The 23,917-nt window shown below is 49.7% G+C and overlaps 1 protein-coding gene across 3 annotated transcripts; it reads right to left on the reverse strand.

The window, feature by feature from the left end:
* Positions 1–1,511: 1,511 nt before the first annotated feature.
* EFTUD2 (elongation factor Tu GTP binding domain containing 2) lies at positions 1,512–23,844 on the reverse strand. 3 transcript variants are annotated; one of them, XM_080565052.1, is made up of 28 exons: positions 23,711–23,844; positions 23,166–23,271; positions 22,123–22,288; positions 21,608–21,686; positions 19,295–19,370; positions 18,947–19,012; positions 18,697–18,732; positions 17,700–17,790; positions 16,485–16,567; positions 15,834–16,000; positions 14,628–14,752; positions 12,871–12,934; positions 12,377–12,467; positions 11,829–11,964; positions 11,412–11,539; positions 10,207–10,400; positions 9,715–9,826; positions 9,352–9,492; positions 8,706–8,807; positions 7,780–7,862; positions 6,571–6,657; positions 6,154–6,280; positions 5,608–5,695; positions 4,993–5,111; positions 4,396–4,490; positions 3,986–4,139; positions 2,884–2,991; positions 1,512–2,248 (listed from the first exon to the last, which is right to left on the reverse strand). In XM_080565052.1, exons 2-28 carry the CDS (start codon positions 23,268–23,270, stop codon positions 2,153–2,155), a joined length of 2,919 nt encoding a protein of 972 aa, XP_080421178.1. In that variant the 5' UTR covers position 23,271; positions 23,711–23,844; the 3' UTR covers positions 1,512–2,152. The 3 variants fall into 3 exon arrangements, with proteins under 3 accessions (XP_080421178.1, XP_080421180.1, XP_080421179.1); XM_080565054.1 differs by having other exon boundaries at positions 23,715–23,733; XM_080565053.1 differs by having other exon boundaries at positions 23,674–23,722.
* Between the last annotated feature and the right edge of the window lie 73 nt (positions 23,845–23,917).

Here is a 23,917-nt window from a genome sequence, read left to right on the forward strand (position 1 = left end):
AGGCACTGCAGGACGCAGCAGGAGCACAAGGCAGGAGCTTTCGTCCTCCCTGGGACCTCCCTGCTGAGGCTGCACTGCAGCGAGGCCATGGGGCCAGGCCCGATACGGGAGGTGATGGGGCAGCTCCTGGAGCTGCCCCAGTGAAATGGCTGAGCCCCGACACAGGAGCCTGCCAGGTGTGTGGGCGAAGTCCCTGTCCCCCAGCAGCGGCAGGAAACCCTTCCCAGTGTTTTCCAAGCCTGGTGGCTCCTGGGCCCAGCCCTCCATTACCCCCTGCCCTGTTCAGCTTCCGCAGAGAGCCAGTACACCGCGGGATGCCTGGATGCTCTTTGACAAGGCTGCTTCCTCTTTCCCTGGGCCTACGTCAGTCCGGTGCCTCCCAGTTTCCACCAGTAGCTGGGAGAGGGTTTAGGACGTGCCTCGGCTTTACCTTCTGCTCCTTGGGTGCTGCGTGCTCCCAGGACCTGTCCCGATGTCCCCCAGGGACTCTGATGCTCTGTGGCAGGTTCGCTGGCCTGGACCACAAGGTGCGTGCTGCCACCACACTGGCTGCCGCAGCCAAACTCAGCACAGCTCCCTAATGAGGGTTACGAACACCGTGGAAGGAGGAAATAGGGCTAGGTATTGTGGACAAATCCAGCCCCAGATCCCAGGTTCTCCCAGGACCATGCTAGCACCAACTTGTGCTCTGAGAGCAACAAGGTGGGGCTGGTGGTAGAGGGATGGTGGCAGGACACGAGATGTGATGCTTTGGGTGTTGACAGAGCTGCTGGTACTCAGAAATGTGTTTGTTTTTTTCCTAGTGCAGACTCTGCATCTGATCTTGACAAGGTCTTTCCATACCAGAGAGCCTCCATCCTCGCATACAAGAGGATTGCCCACGGATATATGATTTCCCTTGGCCCTACAGGAGTTAAACAGCACTGAGATGTTGAACACATCTGGGGTGAGCTGTGAGCCCTGCTGGGCTCCAGTCCCCAGCGCAGGGCTGAGCACCCGATGGTCCCAGCCCCACCCCGTGCTCACACGACGCACAAGTGGCACACGAGGACGGTCCCAGTGGGCTGATACCAGGCATCTGCTCCATGAGAGCAGGGCCAGGAGGCAGACAGGCTGTAAATGCCCCAGGGAGATGTAAACTAGGCCCAGCTGCCCAGCACACACTCAGGAGTGGACAAGGGTCTGAGCAGGGAGCTGGGGCAGTGGACAGGGAGCACCAAAAGCAACATGGACAACTAATGACATCCCCCGAAAACACAGCAGCAGCCCAAAACAGAGAGAAATGAAGAAAAGCTTGGGGTGGGACAGGTTTGTCCTGGGCTAATTAGCTACAGTAGGCTGGATGTGAGAGCTGGGTGGGGGACACAAGGGCCTCGGGGGGGGGGGGGGGGACAGTGCCAAGGGCAGAGAAATCAGCGCCGAGCCGTGGGGAACTGGGGCAGTGTGCTCTAAGCACCAGGGAAGGAAGAGCTCCCAGCTCTCCCTCCTGTCGAAGGGATCAGACTGAGCTCTGGCTGGAAGTTTGTATTAAATGTTTATAAGGGTTGAAAAAACATGTACAAAAAAGGTAAAATCCACACTTGCCGCTTCTCCTGGAGAGGCTGGTAGAAACACCCCCTCCTCCCCATACCTCCACCTTCCTCAGCTGCCCAAAGACAGGCTTTGCTCAGGGCAAAAAAACAAAAAACAAACAAAAAACCATCCTGGCAGCATCCTGGAGGGGGGGCAGAATTATCAGAAGCACAGCCAGGAGCTGACCCCAGCACAAATGCTTGACGCACGCTTACACTCAGCCCCCACTGATGTTAACATTATATTCCAACTGCTCTGTTGCAGCACAAGGATAACGTGTGTGCCTGGAGAGAGCAAATCCAAAGGGAAAATCTTGCTGGAGGCCCCAGTGGCTGAACTCTAACAATACAAAAAGCATCAGTGCCTTGGGCTGCTCCCTGTATGGGGCAGGCTCTAAGCACACGGTCCACAAATGCCCTAGAAAACTTGTACAGCTGTGAAAGAGCGACCTGAGGGGCAGCTGCCTGCTTGCCCCAAGCATCCAGGAGCCAGGGCTGGGCAAGTGGGGATGGGGAAGGACAGGCAGGTGCTGGCCAGGACTCATGTCAGCCCGCACAAGGCAGCAGCTGATACAGCACGTTCACATCGGGTAGTTGAGAACAACATCTTGCTTGGCCAGCTCCAGCAACATGGGGTCATCGAAGAACTTGCTGATGCTCACATCCTCGCTCAAGCCCTGCAGAGCAACCACAAACCCGGGTTATTCCTCTGGATGCCAGCACCCATGCGGCCATCTTGGCAGAGATCCCATCGAAAGGCCCTGGTGTCCCACAGTAAGAGCAATTTTCAGGCTCGACAGGAGAATTTGCAAGGCGTCAGGTGCTACTCAGCAGGTAACGCCTAACAAAGACACCTACCCTCTCAGGAAGCCTCTCAGGAAGCTGCCAACAGGCGGTTCCTGTTGCTGAGCATATATACACCAGCTCACTGCCCGCCCAGGCTGGAACTTGATTCTCTCTGCTCCCTCTGCAGTCCCACTCACTAAACCAGAAAACAGCTGCTCCTTTTTCTGGGGGACTAAGAGGCTAAACCAGGCCACCACAGGGCACTGGGGAGGGAACAGGGCTCAGTGGATGCTGTGGGACCCCGCTTTGGCTGGAGCCGCTGTCAGATCACTGCACTCATGCGGCCGTCACAGGCACCAACAGGCAGCACAGGGCACAGAGTGAGGGAAGTCCCGAGGCACAAAGGACATCGGCCCTTTCTGGGAACACGGAGGGGATGTGGCATGCCCAAGGGAGAACACTGCAACATTTCAGCTGCTGCTACGGACGGACAGAGGGACACTCCAGGGATTACTCCCAGACCTACCTTCCTGCGCCTGGTCTTAATCATGAACTCTCTGGCCAGATGTGGGGCTGGCTGGGGCTCCAGGGGTCGGATGACGATGCTCTTGTCCAAGGGGTCACCGGGCACAATCTGAAACAGGACCAGGGCATGAGAGCAATGCTGGCGGCTGGTTTAATCTCCAGGAGAGCCTGAACTACATGAGGAAACACCCCTGGGCCCCACAGACACCTCCAGCTTTGGCGTTACAAAGCCCCAACGCGGCATCTGTTCTCCTGGCACAGAAAACTGTCACATCACCACCTGCGATCGTTCCTGTGAGGAGTCACTAATATGGTGTTGCTAATCCAAGCCAAGAACACGTCCCACCTTCTCCGCCTGCCGTTGTAATCTAAGACCTCTAAAAACCTGCTAACCAGAATAACCCACGTGGGTCCCCACCAGTGTTACCCTCTCTAGAAACCAGGCACATTTAACTCGTCAGAGCCAAGCCTCTGGCTTTTACATCCTGACATTCAAGCCAGCCTTGCAGCTCAGAACGCTGCTGCTCCCACCTGGATGCCCCACACGTAGCTGTGCGTCTCACAGGCTCACAGTGCGGTGGCTCCCACGAGAATCAGCTTGCCCCAGATAGGGAAGAGGCCACAGTACAGTATTGTGTCCCAAACCCTGTCTTCTGTAGGCTTAAAAAGCCTTCTCTGAGAGGTGAAACTGAACGGTGGCAATCTGTCTTAGGGCAGACAGACAGGTTCAAACCCTGCTCCCCGAGCTGCAGAGAGCTGTGTGCACCCGAAGAGCTCCCTCCTCCTGGCTGAGGATGCCCTCTCCCCAGGCACTAAAGGACCTTTATGCCAGCGAGCAGCAGCATTCTGCACTCCCCAGCTAGGGCAAATGGATGTAACCTGGAACAAAGACGCTGGCTTCTGGCAGACACTTAACAACTGGTGCACAAAGTCTCCACCAGCTCCCAAACGCCTGCATTCGAGATCGTCTGAGAGCGATCTCCAGAGAAGTTCACCTACCCAGTGCACGCTGTGGCACTAAGCTCTACTGAGAGCACCTTGCACAACCTGGTGCCTGGTCCTACCACGCTCCTCTTCCCCATCGCACCAGCGCATGGACTCACCTGCCAGTGGTGGAAGACGGACAGCGAGAACGCTTGTCCCTGCGTGTGGGTCCTCAGGTCTGTCTCAAACCCAAAGGAATCAATGGCTGGGATGAAGGCTTTGATGGTGTAGAGAGGGGAACCCGGGATCGGAGCATCTTGTGTCACGTGGCCTCTGCCCAACAGTCAAAAGATTAGTCTTCCCTTATGTCCCCTTGTATTTGTGATCCCGGCCATCCCCATCTCACACAGTATGGCGCTGGGATCAGCCAAGGAAACTTTCAGCTACCGCTTTGTATAGATTTCACCCTCTCCCCTCACTTTAAAACCAGCACGTGCCAGGACTGTAAAAGTCTCCGGCAACCCAGATCCCAGACAAGTAGTTGCTTCTTTGCAGTGTAAGGTGATGGCAACTGGTCAGAGCAGCTCACCTCCGCCGGGCCAGCACCGTGTACACCGCAGAAACGCAGTCAGCAGGGGCCTGCACCTCCACGAAGTAGTAGGGCTCCATCAGGCGAGGGGTGGCCTGTGGGGAGAAAGGGACACAGCGCCTGAGCCTACAGCAGCACCAACATGACGTGGCTCACGTGAGTCAGAGGCTGGCACGCTCTGGTCAAACACAGCGCCTGACTGGGGATGAAAAGGTTCCTCCTGTCCCAGGGGTGCCCAAACAAATCCCAAACACACACTGGAAGGAGCTGTTCTCCTTCTGTCCATGACTGGTGTGCTTCCCTCTCCCCCACACCCACCTTCCCCTGCATGTCTAACACCAGCAAAATGGGAGGCAGAGCAGATGCAAGCAGGTTTCCAGCCAGACTTCAACATGAACACTCATAAAACCTGCCTGCCAGTCTGAAAGGGCACAGGAAGCATTAACGGATGAATGAGTCAGTTTAAACCGACATCCTTGGGGCACATACTGCAGCATGTGTGCAACCTGCAGTCCTTGGAGCCTCCACCCTGCCAGACCCCACGGGAGCCAGCACAGCACGAGGCTCAGTCTTTGTCACACACAGCGTGGTCCTCACCATCAGGAAAGCAGAATACACCACTCTCCGTGCCGTTGGGATGATCTGTCCCCCGCCTCTGTGCAAGGGCTCCTGAGCAATCACTGCATCCAGAATCTTAAACTTCACATTACGGATCACTGAGGAAGGGAAAAAATGACAGCAAGTGACTCGAGGGTGGATGTTCTTTGCCATACCAGCACCAGCCATGCATCCCCAGAGACACAAAGCCCAGAGATCCCAGTACAGAGCTAGAGGCACCAGAGAAAGTTCTCCTAAGTTTAATTCCAGAAGGGAAAGCATGACCACGTCCTAACCCTGTACGCTCCAAGACAGCAGTTAACCTTGCAGGGTGCTCAGCTGTCTGCACCAGAACTGTGTGAGGGGCAGAGTCAAGTTTCCTGCTAACAGCCCCTGGTTTGCAGGTAGGCACCAAGTGTCAGTGCGCAGGTGGAAGCTACAGCAGGGAGAAAGGGGGAGGTTCTGTTATCTCCCTCGTCACTCATTCCCACAGCTGTCCCCAGCTGCGACGTGTGAATGGAACAGCCACTGAGGGACTGCAAAATCACTTGAGTGCTTACAGATGGCAGAATTTATTGATCTTGTTAGCTCCGCTTCTACCCAGGTTCTACTTACGCTCATCACAGAGAGGCCCTTCCCTGGTCCCCCACTGAAATCCCTGCACGATGCTGTCCTTCACAGAGCCCAGCAGTGCCTTGTCCACCTACAGACAGACAGACAGACGGAATGACTGCTCAAGAGACCAAATGTGCATCATGAGGCAGTAACAGACAGACCCCAGTGTTTATAAGTCAGTTATTAGAGAAGCAGCCATATCCCCCTATACTCCCCCTCACAGCTCAGGAACATCACCACTTCCAGAGTTCGGCATCTATAGTTATAAATTAAAAGAGTCCATATTTTGGTAACCCCAAAAGACAGGCCGTTTAGTTGACAGTTTTGAGGATGTTGGCCCAAATAGCAGAGCTTGAAAAATAACAGGCAGTTTACTAGCCTATGGTATGACTACGGTGGAAGTCCAACAGATCTGAGATACTGCAAACCATCAAGTACTCCAACAGCCTTAGGACCTTGCTGCAGGTCCTGGAAGAAACTGTCACCTCTGGACACCACAGGACAAACGTTTCACTGCAATACAACCCCGGTGCCTGTGTTTCTCACCTCTGAGGGTAGCGTATCATCTACGAGGATGTTTGGGCCAGTAGCGTCTGGCCCAAAGGCCCAGATGGAACGGGCAGCCAGCAAATCCCAGTCATATTTGGTCTGGAAGAATTCACCCAGTTTCTTTCTGATAGAAGAAGAACAGAAGAAAGTTCAGGAAACAGGTCTCTGCCTTGCACTCACAACATATTTATAAACCTGTTCTCTTCGCGTAGAAAATGGTCTTTAAAAATAAAAAAAAAAAAAAAATGAATGCAAATTGTTTGCTGGGGCAGGGATGCTCGTGGACTAGCCAGTAGCAATATCGGACACAGGACCCCTGCAGAGGGGCTGTCTGATATTGTAGATCCCAGCACTCCCCGTCTTCGCAATTATTCCCTTCTAGAAGGATTCTTGCTCTCCCCAAATTGGTCATACCTGTTCCACGTTATCTGGACCACTTCATTTTCAATGTCCTCCGCAAGTCCCTTCTCCAGAGGCTCAGCAATCATCGTGATCTTGTTCCTGAGAAGAGAGACAGTTGCAATTAGTCCACGGAATGATGGAAATGGCAGTAATTGGCAGGACCTAAGGGACTGCGCAATGCCTTGAACACAGCCAGGGAGAGGAAGCCATCCGTGTCTTTCAGTGTTACTGTCTTGCTTGTAAAGACAGCTCACACTCTCAACAACTGCTCTCTGAAGCCTGCTCATCTCCAGCAGCAGATTGCTAAAGGACAGAACTGCTCCATCCCCCCGCCAGATGTCCAGCGCTTATAAAGGCTGTGGAAGGAAGCACAGCCAAGCCCAAGCAGGCCAATAGCGCAAGCAATATGCCTCTATCAGCCAGCATAAGCTGTGTCAGACAAGTATCAGACACAAGGGATGCTGCCTTGGAGAACCCCACTCAAACGGGTAATCTTGCCCCCAGAGCAAGTCATTCCACATGTACAGCACTTCAAAGACTATCCTGAGACTAGAACCTTTCTGTTCCCAAAAACAAGGTTTGGAGAGTCTACATCAAAATAAAGGAGGGCAAGAAGAACCAGAAAACACAGTGGAGCAAAGGAAAACCACCTTCAGCGTGACACCATCATTTTCATGAAAATTCATTTGGTCATTCAGCCCTGTGTTCCCTACCAGACCTCCCTCTAACGCGTACATCTTATAACACACTGCTCGAGGAAGAAGACAAGACCAAGCTGTAAGGCTCCAATGCACCATAAAGGAACAGGCTCATTTCAAGATTAAGAACAGATAAGAGAAGATAAAACTTTTGCTTGTGAAGTTTGGGGCGTTGCTGAAGGCAGCACCGGGCTCTTTGGCACCTGCTCTAGGATCCCAATACACCCCCGAGTCTCAGAAACAACACAAAACTGCTGAGAGGGTGTGAAATTTAGTTAAAGGAAAGGAGGATTATTTTATTCCCTCCATGATGAGGAAATTCCTGCGGAGCACAGAAACATCCCTGGGACTCAGTGTGTTACTGAGGGGTTCAGCAGGCTGCCAGCTCAAGCACGTGCCACTTGTCTGGCCAACAGGCGCTGAGAACAGACCCCTCGGAGGGGGCGAAGCCCAATCTCCAACGAGCCCCCTCCATCTGCCTGCCCCCAGTGACCAGCTCACCAGGGGTGCCAAGGGCTCTTACTTCTTATTGGGTGTCTCAGCAAAGCACTTCAGGGAGGACGTTTCCACCACTGTCTCGCAGAACGTCACAACTGGATCAGCGACCTGGAATAACAGCAACAGGTTTGTGGAGGTGTTTGTTTTACTCAGTTTTCCAGTACTTTTTCTGGTTTTAAAGGGCTGTTTAAAACCTTTGAACATCTACAAGAAAGAAAAAATAAATCTGGCAGTATTTTAATCAGCATTTCATATGAAATGCTGAGGCTTGTACAGGAAGTGTTAGCAATTCCTTCCAAACAAGAAACATTTTCATCTAATTCCAGGTAGAAAAAAAATGCACTCAATTTATTTATTTGATGTTAGCTAGGCAGTGGCTGCGGTGCAGGAAAGGGCTGGAACATGGTCACACACCCCTCTGCACACCAATTTTCAGGCTCTCAATCACAGCCTGCGTCTCAATCACCAGTGTAAGTTACTTCTGCACCCTAAGAGCCCTTTTTATTTTAAAGAGAGCTGACAAAATCCATGCCGCGGAGAAAGGGACCCTGACTGCAGCACAACAGACCTTGGCACTGATGACAAGAGTCTCAACTCCTGGCAATGAAGGGACCCTTACCCCCCTCCTGGTCCTCTTATCACAAGCCCGTGAATATGCCAAACCTCCTTGCCTCCTGTACAAGTGGGTTCCACAGGACTGGCTGCCTACTCATTGCAGAGCCGAGGTAGGAACAAGCTCCTGAGTATCAACCAGAGAAGCCTCTCTACAACTTGCAAGCCACAAAGGAACTTACTGCAATAAACCTCACCAAACCCCTTCAACCCACACTGGGGAAGAATCAGAGGAAGACAATCACCTTGTACATTTTGCAAGGTTTATCTTCCTGTCCTTCCGAGTTTGGGGAACAAAATCCCTCCCCAGCTGGGAAGGCACCTGTCTCATTTCCTCACCTTGATATCGATCTCCGAATACATCTTCCGTAGATCATGCATCACACAATCCAGATAGAGCTCCCCTGTCCCCAGGATCACATGTTCCCCTGACTCTTCCACCTGAAAAATAAGAAAAGGATTCAACTTACAGCATTACTGCTCACAGGCCCTTGCCTTCCAGGCTCCTGTATAAACCTGAGGATTTATCAGCTGTAAATAATTCAGCTGGGATCAGAGCACCCAAGAAAAGTTCCCACAAGCACGATCCCAAGCAATGCAAGTAGACAGAGTGGCTTAACATTGCACGGAAGGAACAAAAACCAAATGCACCCCAGTCCCAGCAACAGCACTGCCAGTAACCATCGTAACTGCCAGGCCATGGCCACGCTGGTGGCAAACTGACCACCTGACCACCAGCCTTTTCTAGCAGAAAGTGCTAATGTGCTCTGCAGAAAGCTGTCTCCTGGGCACAGCAAGGTGTGAGCTTTTCTGCCAGATTTACAGTTTTCTGCTATTTCTACATGATTTATGAGATAAACTGCAACCACATGAAAAAATCCGGAACAAAAAAAACAACCCACAGTAAAAATGATTTTTAAGATCAGCCTACAAGGCATCCCGTAACATAAGCTAAACACAGACAGCACACATACACCCGAAATACCTTAGTAGTAAGCGAGGGGTAACTCTTGTTGACTTTGCGAAGACCATCTAACATTTTGGGGAGCTCAGACGGGTTGACTGGCTCTACAGCTATTTTGATGACAGATGTGGTGTTGAACTTCAAAGGACGAAAGATCTGAGCCTGAAACCAGATAAGGACAAAGAGCTGAAGCTCTACATCATTACATGGACTTGGAGTTTGACACAGCATTTGAGTTATTCTCCTTTCATGAGATGCTCTCATGCCCTGACCCTTGGCAGGCAAAGCTTATTTAACATCACCACTGGAGCTTTTAAGATGCACTCCAGCCCCCTGACTCCCTGTAAGCGATACCAGTACCACACACAGTACCACACACAGTACCTCCTCATTGCCTCGAGGCTCCGTGACGGTTGCAGTCTTCACTATGGGCTGGTCCACCCCTTCTATCAGCACCCAGTTGCCAGCAGGAACCCGGTTCACCTCAATGTGATACCTAAAAGGCAGGGGAGCATGACAGCGGCATAGAACGGTCTGGGTCGGAAGGAACCTTTAAAGATCATCTTTCTTGTTCATCTACAAGGCAAGGACCTTCCACTAGATCAGGCTGCTCAAGGTCCATCCATCCAACCTGCCTTTGAACACTTCCAGGGAGGGAGCATCCGCAGTCCCTGGGCAACCTGTTGCAGGGCCTTACCACCCTCATAGTGAAGAGTTTCTTCCTTACTTCTAACCTAAATCTGCTCTTCCATCACGGCAGTGCTCGCTGCTGTCAGCCTCGGGCCCCTTGCACCTCCGCCCTCCTCCCTGTCCCTGGCAGCAACGACTCCAGGTGACTTCTCTCAAAAACAAACATATTGCCAGAGCTTTCCATACCTCGCCACCGAGATCCAGAGGCGTCCAACAGTGCAGATCTGTGAATCCTCCTCATCTTCCAGGGTATAGTTTTCTCCTAGGACCTTCACAGGCTGTCCAGCATGGATGGTACCACTGAGCACTCTGCCAAAGGCGTGGAACTGAACACCGTCATCTGTGCTGTACATTTTCGTTGTGTGACACATCAGCGGACCCTTCCCATGGAAGAGAAAGAAGACCCTTTCAAAATACAGTCAGGAAATTGACACACGCATGGTAGGACTTATAGATACAAATCGATTAAGGTGCTGGAGCTTAGAAATACTTGTTTCGACTTGCCACTTTTGACTTAACTCCCTTCCCCTGGAAACCTTACATCTCTTTGCCTTGGACAGAGACCCTTGGAATGACTGTGGTGTGCTTTTCTGAAGTTCTCCTCCCTCCTCTTGTGAAACAGTGAACAGTGGTTGGGACAAGGCCATGAGTTGGGTGGATTACAAAAGAAAAATGTCAGCTGCTGGCCTGCAAACCAGTGCAGTCTCTCACTGCTGGGCAGAGCACCTGAGCCCCCACAGATCACAGCTTTAAGTCCCACAAGAGCACCCCACAACCGGTGACCTGGCAACAGCCACCACTGTATAGTTTTGTGGGGTTAATCCACAACTCATTAAAATAAGAGATTAATTTTCTCTTCAGACTCTAGAGAAAAAGTCACAAGTTCCTCACTAAACTGCTGGGCTGGTCTTTGATGGTTCTTGACCACTCCGAACGCGAGCTCAATGCAAGCTGGGTTTGAAGAGGAATTTGCTTGCAAGGCTTTGACTGGAAAGAGGCTTACTAAGGTAGGCTTATTTTACCAGTATAATTCACGTCAGTTTTCTCAGAGTTTGAGAGTGAATCAAACTTCATGGCAGAGGGACAAAAAGACAGCAAAAGGACATGAAATCACCCTGCAGTTCCCACGTGCTCTGAAGTCCTGACCTAGCCTCTGATCTTCTCTGAACACTGTCAAACAATTCTCTCTCTCGAGGGCTGCCCTGGCAGGCAGCTAAAGTTTCTCAGAGTGAAGAGATTTGTTTCAGTATCGGATGAGAGGTTTCAAAATGCTGCAAGTCAGATCTGTGCAGATGGCTGTCTAGGAGGCAGCTGCTCTGTTAAGTCAGTGAAAGGAGTGTGTGTTTGCCACGCTTTTGGACACTCAGAGCAAAACAGAAGAGTTTCCTTACATCAGGGTCGCATTCACTCATGGCCTCCCCTAGATCAGAGTCAACGCCACCAGTGTAGGTATGCTCGATTTTCGTCTTGGCTCCCACCTTTGGGGAGGGAATATGCTGCACGCACATGTCCACAAAGCCTGGAAAAGTAATACTTCATGAGAACATGATTAAGCAGGGTAGAGGAAAGAAATGTACTCCAATAAACACAAGGCAAATCCTTTCCGAATGCACTGCACCCACAGCAAGGGGAAAGATGTCTCAAGCTGTCCTTTGGGCAAATGGTTTATATTTTATATTTGAAAAAGCAAAGCTGAGAAGGGATCTGTGCAACTGGGCACTCCATGGCTGCATTACAGCCCTTAAACTCAGCCCATTTGTGACTAAGCTATTGGCAACACTGCAGAGGAGAAGACAAACAGCATTTACCTGTGAATTCCCCAAAGAACTTCTTGCAGACAAGCCGCAGGAGCGGTCGAATGTTCAACTTCAATTCCTCTTTGGTCAGGTGGATGCCAAGTTCATCCAGAGTCCTAGGCAGGGTCGTGTCCACATCCCCCACCACCTGTAAGACAACGAGCACCGCTGTTAGCTTCGCTGCAGGTGTCCAAGTCACAAACTCCCAGGTGCACCTGCCCACACCAGCCTGTCACCCTCAGTGCTTTTTAGCTGCTCTGCTTTAGAGCTCACGTGAGAACTGCCTGGCCGGCTCATATTATCACTTGGCTGATACCAGAGCACATTACAAAGAACATAGGCTGTCCTACCCACTGTACAAACACAAGGCTGTATTTGCAAGGAACAACTGCAAGGGTATGCCCATCATTTCTGTGTGTGCTCAAACCCAGGAACACACGAAGATCACACTGCATTAACGGGACCAGAGCCCCACAGGCACCAGACACACCACCACCTAGTGCTCAGTCCTTGAACACTCACGTCTGGAACTGCAGGAAGGAGAACAAACCACCACGTACCTGAGCCAAGATCTTGTACAGGGGCTCAAGAATGAACTCCACAAAACTGCGCTGGGAACTGCTAGTTGGGGCCTTTTTAGTGAACTTCCGTCTGTTGGGAGACAAAAGGAGGGCAATGAAGAGCAAGCACCCTGCAAGCACCTACTGCCGACATGCACGCACAGCCCCTGCTCCTCTCAGGTTATCTTCTTCTCCCTCCCAATCTCCCCAGGAAGCAGTCATGGATACAGAAGTCACGCTTGCTCCCAAGGAAGACCAGAAGAGGCTTTCTGCTCCCACTTAGGGGATTCATGAGAACCACACGGATTCACACCAAGCAGGAGGCCTGACTACCCACCTACTACTCCATCACAGGACCATAGGACAACTCAAGCTGGCGGGGACCTCAGGTGGTCACCTAGACCACATTTTACAGAGGAAGCAGACAAAACAAACAAACAAACAAACAAAAACAAACAGCAATAAGGTAATAGACATTTAAACAGGCTTCTTACGTCTTTGGGTTGAAGTAGATGTCACCCCAAAGTCGCTTCGCGAACTCTTGGTAATTGATATCTCCTAAAGAGAAAAAGCAAACGACAAGAGACTTTCAAATAACACTCTCTCATTTTGCAAATCTTTGGTTTTTGCCTTTTACAACAACCCTGAGGATTCGATGCAACGCTGGTGAGCGAACACTTGGTACCAACTCTAAATAAGTGACTACACACTGATCTGGGGAGATCAGACAGAGAAGTGGGCAGAAAACAGACTACTGAGGACCATACCAGCAGCCCAGGTACACCGTGGGTTCACTCACTTGCTTCCCAGGAGCATTTCAATTGTCTTGATTATACACAAGGTTAGAGCTGAGAAGAGCTGGCCTGACAGACTCTGCACTGCAGGAACCCAGTCACATCTGCTTCATTTTCCAAATGTTAACACTGCAACCTGACTATGTAGTGCCAAGGTGCTGGGATGGCTCACACCCCATCTGCCCCGCAGGCTTATCACAAGCATTTTCTGCCTTGCTGAACATCTCCAGGTTCTTTTCTCTTTTTCAGCTGATGCGTTAAGTGCATAGCCAAATACCCAAGCACTGAAGGAACAGTGAAGTGCTTGGCTGTCATGGTGGATTTACAAATAATAAGACAGCGGTGATAATTTACAGCAGTTTCCAAACAAGCTTTTGCTGTGGGCAGATGTGCAAGCATAAGAAATTTCATGGTGGCTGCGGTTTTGACAGTTAAACTACTATAACTCATGTTATTTGAAGTGTGGTGGCTGTACATAAAATCCCTGGTGGCCACAATCAAACATTACTGACTTCAGGTACCATTCAGCTCATGTCTTCCCCACATGGATGACATCTCCTACTGACTGTGCCTGCATGCTTTATTAGTCCCCAAAAGAAGGGGTATCATCCTAGCAGGGACTGAGTTAATTCTGCGATGCCCAGGGAGCTCATTTATTTCTCCAAACTCATGAAGACGCATGATAGCCCTGGCACATCAGTCTCTGACCTCTACAACTTCTTCCTCCCTTGGGCCAACTTCTCTGCAAGAGCTAGGCCAGCTGCTCTACAACATCCTTGTCCCCTGCTCACTGCTCCTACAGATCACCCTAAATTCCCAATGTAAGACTTCAAAATCTTGGCTCTATAGCCAGCTAACGCAAGCAAAAGGCCCACTTTACAAGTGGCAGATTGCCTTGAGTGGGCACCTAGGGAACAGAAAATTAAATCAAAGGCAGAAAAAAGACAGTTTCTTAAAAAAGACCGAAGGGCAAGAGTGCAAAACCTTGTGGGCCAAGCTTGTGCCTGGCTGCAGCTGAGTCTCAGACTCTGGAGACTTCAGGGAAAAGGCAGGCAGAGCTTAACTGCTTCATTTCTGAGCTCTTCTGGTAAGTAGGCAGAGTGCAAGGCATACACTTGCCTTCAACTGCCATAGCAGGAGTTGCTTTTTCTGCTTAAGGGTACATATAAAACACGGACTTCTGACTCCAGAAATATTCGTCAGGAGAAACTATTTGCCTAAAAATAAGTTAGAAATTTATTTTTGGAACGACTGCAATAACGTTATCTGGGGCTCAGATCTGCAGTACTCTCAAGTTCTGAAGTTCAAGAGTGCATATATTGGCTATACATACATACATACATATATATATATAATATATATATATATATGCAGTGAAAGCTGAAGCAGAAAGCCTCAACAAAAAAAGGTTAGAAAATAAGATGTTAAAGCATACAAGGTTTCTGGATAATCCTCACCATATGTGTCTGCATAAATCTTTGCAAAAGATCCCAGTGTGAAGCAGATGCTGTACTGTGAACTGGAGAAACACACGTTCCCCAGAAGGGGAGACAGAACGAGGTTCTCATCGGTGGAATACATGCTGAGAGGAGACAGTTTTTAGAGACAAGAAAAAAAACATCAATGTTATGAACTAAGAAAGACACTTAATTCTATTTCCCACATCAAATAGCAGTATGTGATAGGCAAGGATTTTACGTTGCCAAACAGTGGCTTAAAACCAGCTGCAACGTGCTCACCTGTTGGAATTTCAGGATCAGTATCACATTATGACCACAAACCTCAAAGCTTTAGTGTACAAAGAAATATTTAAAGACCTAGAACTAAAAAATTATCAGCACAAGTGCTCTGTATTGTTTATCAGGTAGTTTTTCCTCCCCTAAAAAAGCCAGCAAAGTCAGTCAACCAAGGGAAAAGATAACACAAGGCAAATAACAAGGACAGAATTGAACTGAAACAATTTTAATGAGTTCACAGGCATGCTAAACAGGATGAATTATCCTGCTACGAGCTGCATGATGCCAGCAGCGACTCAACAGAAGCATGCAAGTGAGCTCGTGTGCAAATTCACTTTGGGGTTATCCAAGCTACAGTGCCAACACAAACTGAAGGGAAGAATGGTGTTAAGAAAGTCACCTGAGTGGCAAAAGAATGCACAGAGACGAAGTCTTGCAATTGTCAAGGTTAGAGAAGATGACCCTCCCTTTTCTGAGGAGGGTCTTGCAAGGCGATTTGACCACAGCAATATTATGGTCTCCGTTTAGGGGTTGGGACAGCAAATTCCCTTTATTTTTGTAAATAACTTTTAGGAGCTTTGAGACATTTCAGCCTACAGTTTGGGATACAGCCTGGACCTCTTAGGGTATTTGAGACATTTGGGAACACAGAAGTTTCCCCCCTCTTGCCCTATGTCCACTTTCCATACTTTGTAATAGGGAAAAAAGTGCTGATCCCATTAAGCCTGTCAGAAGTCATACAACAAGAGCCAATCCTGCCTAATCTGAGATGAACTTCCACTGGTTCTTCTTGTCCCATTTTCTATGATTTAACATATTAAGAGACAAGCTCGTGAGACTTTTCACACACATAGGGCTCCCAAAGAAAAGCATCTGCAGCGAAACAGGGACAGCAAGCGCTAATAACACACCATCCCAAGCACGTACCTTATCAGACCGTTAACTTCATCTACAATATGCCGGAGTTTGTAATAGGCATCCGTAGGGGGCAATTTCAGCTCCAGGATCAGGCGGTCTATTTTGTTGATGCACACAGTCACTGCTAGCCTTTCCTGCACCGCGTGCTTGATCAGCCTCTCTGTGTTCAGCATCACCTGCGGGGAACAATGAGCACAAACACCCTAGCAAAAGCCCTCCACAAAATGCTATCTAGGGCATGACAGGCAGTGACCCTTACAGGAAGGGTTGCAGCCTGTAGAAAAGCCTAAGCTCAGCCATCAGCGACCAGCTGATCTTCCTGAGATTTAGAAGTAGGTGCTAACCCAACCAAATTCCTTGAATCCTGCCCCTTGGACATCTCTGATATAAATAACCTGTTCAATTTTAGATATTATGGAGATGGAGATGCAAACAAGTCAGGGAATCAGCCTACAGGTCACATGCATCATGCCAAACCTGGCAACAGAAGCTGGAGGCTTGACTCCCTGATTTGGCTGAAAAACATTTCCTTCTCAAACTGTCCTTCAGAAACCCTTCGGTACTGAAAGCTGAACCCATCCCAGGCCTTCATGATAAAGCAAGATCAAGGACTCCACTGCAAGAGTTTGAAATGAACCTCTGGCAGAACTTGACACTCACCCCCTCAGCTGCATCAATGAAAAGCACAACGCCATCTGAGATACGGAGGCCCGCTGTCACCTCATCGGAAAAATTGACATGACCTTCAGAAAAAAAAAGAAACAGAGGTGAGAACGAGAGTAAGCTCAACCCCGATCCCAGCATCGCAGAGGGTGGAAAGCCACCCCTCAGCTCTGTGGCTTGCTCTGGTCACCAGTATCCAGCGAGGCAGAACACAGACTGCTTCCTCCTTGGACAGTGACTCAGGGGTGGCTGCAGAGCTCTGTATAGGGATTTGCTTCAGTTTTAATGCCATTTTTGAGAATAAACACAACTAGTTTAACAGTTTCTTTTCCTCACGTTTGTTACCGTGTTTCTCACAACCCTGTGCAAGTCCTTCAAGAAAAGGAGAGAGATTGTTTTCCACCAGAGAACAGAGGCCTTTCTCTCCCGTCTTCCTGTGTTTAACTTCTCTTAGCTTTAGCTGTAACTCAACAGATGTGTCCCAAGACCCTCTTTCCTAAAATCTCAGCTTCCTGCAGCACATTGATCTGTGATTACATCCACCCAAAGGAGCCTGTCAGAAGACTGAGTGAACTCCTTGAAGGAACAGTGGGCAACAGCATTTAAGAAAGCCACGGTCCACACTGTCCATGCACACTGGTACCTAGAAAATCCAATTCTACACCTGCTTCTCACGTACTTCAGTCAAACATCTTCAGCTCCATTAACCTTCACTGTGCCCACTAATCAGAAACACAAGCCTAGCTACGAGCCAGCAGTACAGTCATTATGGCTGGAAGAGATTTCTGAAGAATGAACTTAGTGAAAGACTTGCGTCCCAGGACCAGACTGAAATCATCTACAAAAACACAAAACGAAGCACGGGGTTCCATCTTGAAAAAAAACTTCCCAGGGTTTCACTGCACTTAAGTGACATTTCCAGGTGGATCAGTGAAGTTTCAGGGTATAGATTCTCACTTTGTTTTTCTGAGAGCCAATGCTACGCAGACCCACCACAATCCAACATAAAAGTTCTTTGAAGGCTCTCATTAACCACTGAGCTGTACGTGTTTTTACTGTTCTGCTCCTACCCATGGCACTGCCCAGAGGACCGAAGAGTTTCATTAATGAGAGAAGAAACCTTGAGTCACATGGTCATGTATCTGCTTCACACATCAAGCTGCCTTCAGCTAAGTGCATCCCAAACCAGGATTTTCAGGATTACACAATCACCTGGAGTGTCGATGATGTTGAAGAGAAAAGACTTTCCTTTGGTGTCTGGCAGAACAATAGTCACTGGTGTGCTCTTGATCCCTACACCCCTCTGAAAGATAGGAAAGCAGGATTATCAATTAAAAGAGAAAGAAAAATCACCATGTAAAAGATGAACAAGGACAAATTAATCAAAAGGACTGAAAGAAGTAAACATCCACCCAGCACAATCTCTTCCTACAGGGAGGGAGCAGCAACCTCAGCTCACTGCACTGCCCAGCCCAGCTCCCCCATCCACACCAGCTCAGACTGGTGAGCTACCACTCTTGGGCCACACAATCCGTGCTGACTCCAGCTAAGGAATTATAACATGCAATGCCAGAGACAGAAGATCCATATTTCTCTGTGCTTTCACCCTTCTTCTGCTATCAAGTTATACCTCAAAGCATAAGATTTAATCATACAGAGTACAGAGCACAGCAGTAAGGTGGAGAGAAAGCAATGCTTCAAAGGATTGTTCTGGCCGTGACAATACCTAGCAAGTAGGACTAAATAAAATTCCTATCCATGCCACACCACATGGAATCAGAGCACCCAGCTAAGATTTCCCATCAAAAGCAACCTAGGAGAAACGTGTATCTTGACTTCAGTTTTTCTCCTTATCTACCACTGCTGCAAACCCCTTCCACCTCTCTCCCTTGAAGAAAATGGTTGTAGTTGCCTACAACCAGGTACGCTGGGATAACTCCAGTATAGATCTTCAGCTTTACACAGGTAGATAAATAAAATCATACATGGAGATAAGGGTTGCAGGAACTGGAAGAAAGTTGGAGCAGGGACCTTCCTAAGGCAAAGCCAAGAGGAGCAGATCATTTTATTGATGAAGAAAATAATCTAAATGTGGAAGGCACATAAAGATGATGAAAGAAAGAGAAAGAAACTGTCTACAGTAACTGACTGTGAGTAAAGCATAAGACAACTGTACAAAATCACTGCCTGTTCTGCGAGGCTCACTTACCTCTTGCTCTGTGAACAATATATCGGTGTAGCAAAGCTGCAAGTACAAAACAAAAGTCAGAATATCCCTTTTTTGTATCAAACACTATGTTTGAAACAGAATGTGATAACTCTCTATACATGGTTAGCATGGCAAAAATAGAGCCAGAATTAGGACTGTACTCTGGTTTTCCAGTCCTATGTTCTGATCACAAAACCACATTTTCCCCACATACGATCCAAAGGCAGGAATGTTCTGAAAGCTCACTTACATCCTGGTCGTAGCGCTTCCGGATTTCTGGGTGCGTCTGTTCTATCAGGCAGTCAACAAAACAAGTCTGAAAAATATCAGATCATAAGAAAAAAAGAGGTGACCATGTTCAAACAGACGAATACAAACACAAGCCCATCCCTCCTATGCAGTACACAGAAAGGTGAGTACAGAACTATTTCCACATGGCTGAAAGAACAAAATAACTGCAGAGCCACAAATAACTGCAGAGCAACAGGATCAGCCAGAGAATGAGAATGCTGCCACACAGATCAGGGGGTCAAAAGGCCAACAGCAAAAGTAAGCAAGAGAGAGATACCACCCAACAAACTTTGGATGTTCACACTACCTTGCCATGGTGAAGGTGCCCACACAGAGTCACATTTCGAATTAGCTCCGAGTTGTCCATCAGATCTGCCAGGAAACTGGAGGAATGAAACACAAAAGACTGTTGGAGGCTTCTGCTGCGTCTAAGAAAAGTAGGTGCCATGTCAGCTACGCTTTCTATCTGAGGTCCCTCCAAATCCTCTCCAAACTTTCATTCTGCCAATGCCCTGCGGAGGACGAATCCCACTTTCCAGATGGGGAGGACAAGAGAGTTGGAATGCTAGACAGATGGCAGTGGGTGGGAGGAGACAGAGCTGGTAAAACTGCCAGTGATGAAATATTCCCGAATATCTCCCTTCTCTTCTAGTCAGTATTAGAGCAAAAGTCACATCCATGTAAGCAGATGATGAAATACTTCCGCTCAAACAGTGGCAGGTAGTCAACTAAATCACAGGGGTGGATAACAAGCACCCCACACATTTTTAAAAGACGGCCACAGGGCTCCAGAGACGATTAATTCTGATTTTCAGGTCTTAAAACAGTGATATCCCCAGGGACTCAAGGAAACAGTAATGGAATTTAAATCTTTTTAGAATCAGCAACTGAGCTAGGGAATGATGGACTGGTCACTTCTGCATAGATCCTGGCCAAAATATAATTGAGATCCTAAATTAGCAGCTACTCTAAAAAATAACGGGAAGCTATAAAACAAGTATCAATTATTATGGGTTTGTAGATACTAAATCCTGTCAAATAATCTCCTTTTTAAAACTCCTTTAATTTTCTCTGATGCGGCAGACTTCTTAGCATACGAGATTTTGATTAAGAGCTAAAAAAATACAAAAATCAATAACGATACAGATTAAAAGCTTGCTTATTGGTCTTAAAACAAGGCTAAATGTGAAATCAATACCAAGCTTGCAGGTTTCTGGTTAAGTCCCACCGGGACTTCCTCTTGGCCCCATCGTAACCATTTATATCAACGAACAGGAAGAAGAAGAATTCATTACTGAAGGAACGCGCGGAGGACACAGGACTCAGAAAAGCAGCAGATAATGAAGAGCACAGGCCATTGACTAAGTGCAAAATGGGCTGCTTAGAAAAATAAGACCAAGCACACTGTTTGCTTTATATCTGGCTATACTGAAAACGTCCCCGGTCAATGAACACAGCCATACCAACAATAAAGGGGACAGCCCATTTCAGAAAGGTCCTGGGCATCTGCATATGAACTCCAGGGAAATTTTGCTGCCAAAAGGTAACAGGATCCTTGGTGGTATAAAGGACTGCGCATGTTGGAGTCTGCTCGGCATACTGGGAACTGCTACTAAGCCTGCATCTGGATTTGGTATCAACACTTGAAGACAGCTATTGAGAACTGGAAAAGGCTCTGAGTACCCATGAAGCAGTGCATGGGTTGAAATACCAGCCTAGCAAAACACACACGCAGCTCAATCTGCCCATCCTCAAACAGAAAACAACACACAGAAACACCACGAACGTGAGGATACAGAACCCCTCCGCCCGTCAGCAGAATGCAGTGCCTAGGCGTCAATAATAAGATCGTATATTTTCATAGACAAGGGAAACAAGTGTTTTCATTCTTTACCAAAATCTCAGCTTTTAAATTTGTTTGGATTTTTTTCTCCCTCACAGATTTTCTCCTGGTGTACCAGGGGCTGCTTTGTGGGGTACAACCAGCAGACACCGTCAGGCACAGCAGTGCAGCTTAGCCGTGAAGCCTGCACTGACCCACACACAGCTTGGCAGTGGCTTCTGTACAACCAGCGGCAGACAAATTCTCCCTGGCAACTCCTCCAGGAGAGACAGGAACGACTTTGAGACAGCCGTAGGCCTACATGCACTGGGATGAAATCAAAACGTCCCTTTTGGCTGTAGGAGGATGAGGCGTGCCACATGCTGACCGAATAAATACTTCTTGAGCCAGTCAGGAAAACTTGTGTTCGGCAAGTCTGCAACACAAAGGTTTCCAACTGCCGAGCTTTCTGTCAGCTGCTGAGATGAGAAAAGATTTACATTCTAGTGTCAGATAACTGCACTATGCTGCCTGCTGGGGAGGCAGATTAACTGTAAAATGTTTAGCCTTGGACTTTCTTCCTCTTCTTTTTGGTTCAAATTCTGGGAAACAGCTGCACTCCGTTATATTGCTGGTGTTATTAAGAAACAAACCCACTGCCCCTTGGAAGCTTCCTCCTCCATACAGTACACACCCTTTTGACTCCCTACCTTTGCCTGTAAACAACAAAAAGCGAGGAAATCGCAGCACAGATGGCTTTATCCAAAGTACACACTTAAAACTCTACATGTTACTTACTCCATCTCATAGACAGTGACCGGTAACGTCTGTTCCATCAAAGAGAACTTTTTGGTTTTCACAGGTTTAATAATAGGCTCTGAAAACAAGAGAAAGAACAATGCAATGCTGTTATCAGTGACCTGAACCCAACACTCTCAGAAACAGTCATGCTGAAGGGGGATTTTTTGCAGATAGAAACACATTCTTAAAGCTGACAGATTCTTCTATTTTTTTATATGAGGATCAAACGAGATGCCTTAAACACATTTTCATTTCTCTTTAAATATCTTTGCAGCGTCTGTCGATATCTGTTTTTCAAAAGCCAGTTTGCTTAGCTTTTGCGATAATCCAGAGCGCTAAAATGTGGGCATCGCTAGACAACGAGAAGAGTTTGGCCTGGGGCTGACAGGGAATTCAAAAGGGACATTAAAACTGATGGGGAGAATGGAAGGGAACATTATTTTCCCTTTTCCAAGGATCCATGACAAGTTCTCCTCACCCCACACCCACCTTGCTGCTTTGTCACCACTTACCAGTGAGAGGCTGCGTGTCTTCCTCCTGCACTATTGTCTCTACTTCAGGCCCATAGACCTCCTCGGCAGTGGGATAGTACTTCTTATCCTCGTGCAGCACCACCTCCATCCCAGGGTGGTCTTCATCGTGGTCCCCCATATCATCATCGTCGTCATCATCCTCAAGCTGCAACCAACACTCGCATTTAGCTTCTGCTGGCACCGAAGTGCTCTATAAACCTTAACTGCCCCAGAAAGTGCTTGGCATCATATATCCAGAGAGCCATAAGCCCACAGGCAGCCAGGAAATCACCAGACGCGGTGGCTCTGGCATGTCACAACCAGCTTTGGAGCAATCTGCAGAAATGCCCTCAGGAAGCAGCACGCATCCCCCCACCGTGTGCCCGCTGCTGACGGCCCCGCTTCAAACAGACGGCACAGGCAGCAGCTCTGTCCTTCGCTCAGACGCGACAGAACCACACTGGCACACGTAACACAGCCCCCGCACACGCAAACCCCGCTTTTAGGCTTCTAACACAAGAAGGGACACCCGCTGTCCTTCATCTCCTTCCTTGGTGTCGCACAGCAGAGCACCTGCCCCTGCTGTCCTCCTCAACGCTGCCCACATCCCTCGCTGCAGCGTCTGTGGAGCTTTACAGTGTTTGTCACCAGGGAGTCGAGCTCCTTGCAATAACGCAGCGGCAGCGGCACATATTGGGGTCAGATAAAGACCTTACTTAAAGCACCCGGATCCTTTGAACACAAACAAAAAAGCCAAACGTGACTCGAACTACCAAAGCTCCCAGTTCTGGCAGCGATTCACGCCGAAGCAGCGTTTCCTTCTCCTTACGGCGGTACCAGCAGGACACTTTTTATTGGGTCTTTCCAAAACCAAACCCACCGGGATCCTCAGGAGCAAAGCCAGAGCCAGGCCTGCTGACAGCACAGCCCGGCGTGGGGACGGGCTCACCGGGCGCTCAGCACCTGCCGCGTGCGGCTTCCCCCCAGCACCACCACGGGCAGCGAGGAGCAGGATGAGGCCTCAGCGCACCCCCACCGCTCACCTCGTCCAGGTCCTTGGACTCCCTGCCCAGCTCGTCGTCCTCATCGTCCGAGTCCAGCTCCGGCCCGATGTAGTTCCCGAACTCATCGTACAGGTCGGTGTCCATGCTGGGGGCGGAGGGACGGGGTCAGAGCGGGGCACGGAGCCCCTGGACCACGGCCTGGGACCTCCGGGACCCCCTGCCCGGCCCTGTCCCGGTACCCCCAGTACCCCCGGTACCCCCAGCCTTGTCCTGGTACCCCGTCCCTGTAACACACCGGTACCCCGGTGCCCCAGGCCCTATACCCCCAGTACCCCCGCTACCCCGGTACCCCCCGGTAACCCCGTCCCGGTAACCCCGGCCCCGTACCCCCGGTGCCCCCAGTACCCCCCGGTACCCCCGGCCCGGTACCCCGGTACCCGCCGGCCCTGTACCCCCTGTACCCCAGGTGCCCCGGTACCCCCGGCCCTGTATCCCCGGTACCCCCGGCCCTGTATCCCCGGTACCCCCGGCCCTGTATCCCCGGTACCCCCGGCCCTATGCCGGTCCCCCGGTGCCCCCGGTACCCGCCGGCTCTCCCCGCCGCGCCGCCCAGGCCGTTGGCGCCGCCGCCAGCCCCGCGGAAGGCCCCGGGCTGCCCCCGCCGCCTGCCGCGACCGGCCCAGGCCGAGCCCGGTGCCGGGGGGGGGCCGCGGGCCGGGCCGGGCCGCGCGGGGCGAGGCGGGGCCGGGGGTACCGGGAGGTACCGGGGGGTACCGGGGGCGCCGGGCCCG

Source organism: Anser brachyrhynchus (genome assembly GCF_964034855.1).
Source record: "Anser brachyrhynchus genome assembly, chromosome: 22".
In the NCBI taxonomy this organism is placed as follows: domain Eukaryota; kingdom Metazoa; phylum Chordata; class Aves; order Anseriformes; family Anatidae; genus Anser; species Anser brachyrhynchus.

Coding starts and splice junctions, on each gene's coding strand:
- EFTUD2 (XM_080565052.1), bottom strand. CDS start 23,270: ATGGACACCGACCTGTACGATGAGTTCGGGAACTACATCGGGCCGGAG. Junction 21,687..22,122: donor AGACACGCAGCCTCTCACTG/GTAAGTGGTGAC, acceptor TCTTGTTTTCAG/AGCCTATTATTAAACCTGTG. Junction 9,827..10,206: donor CTCTGGATCTCGGTGGCGAG/GTATGGAAAGCT, acceptor CCTGCCTTTTAG/GTATCACATTGAGGTGAACC.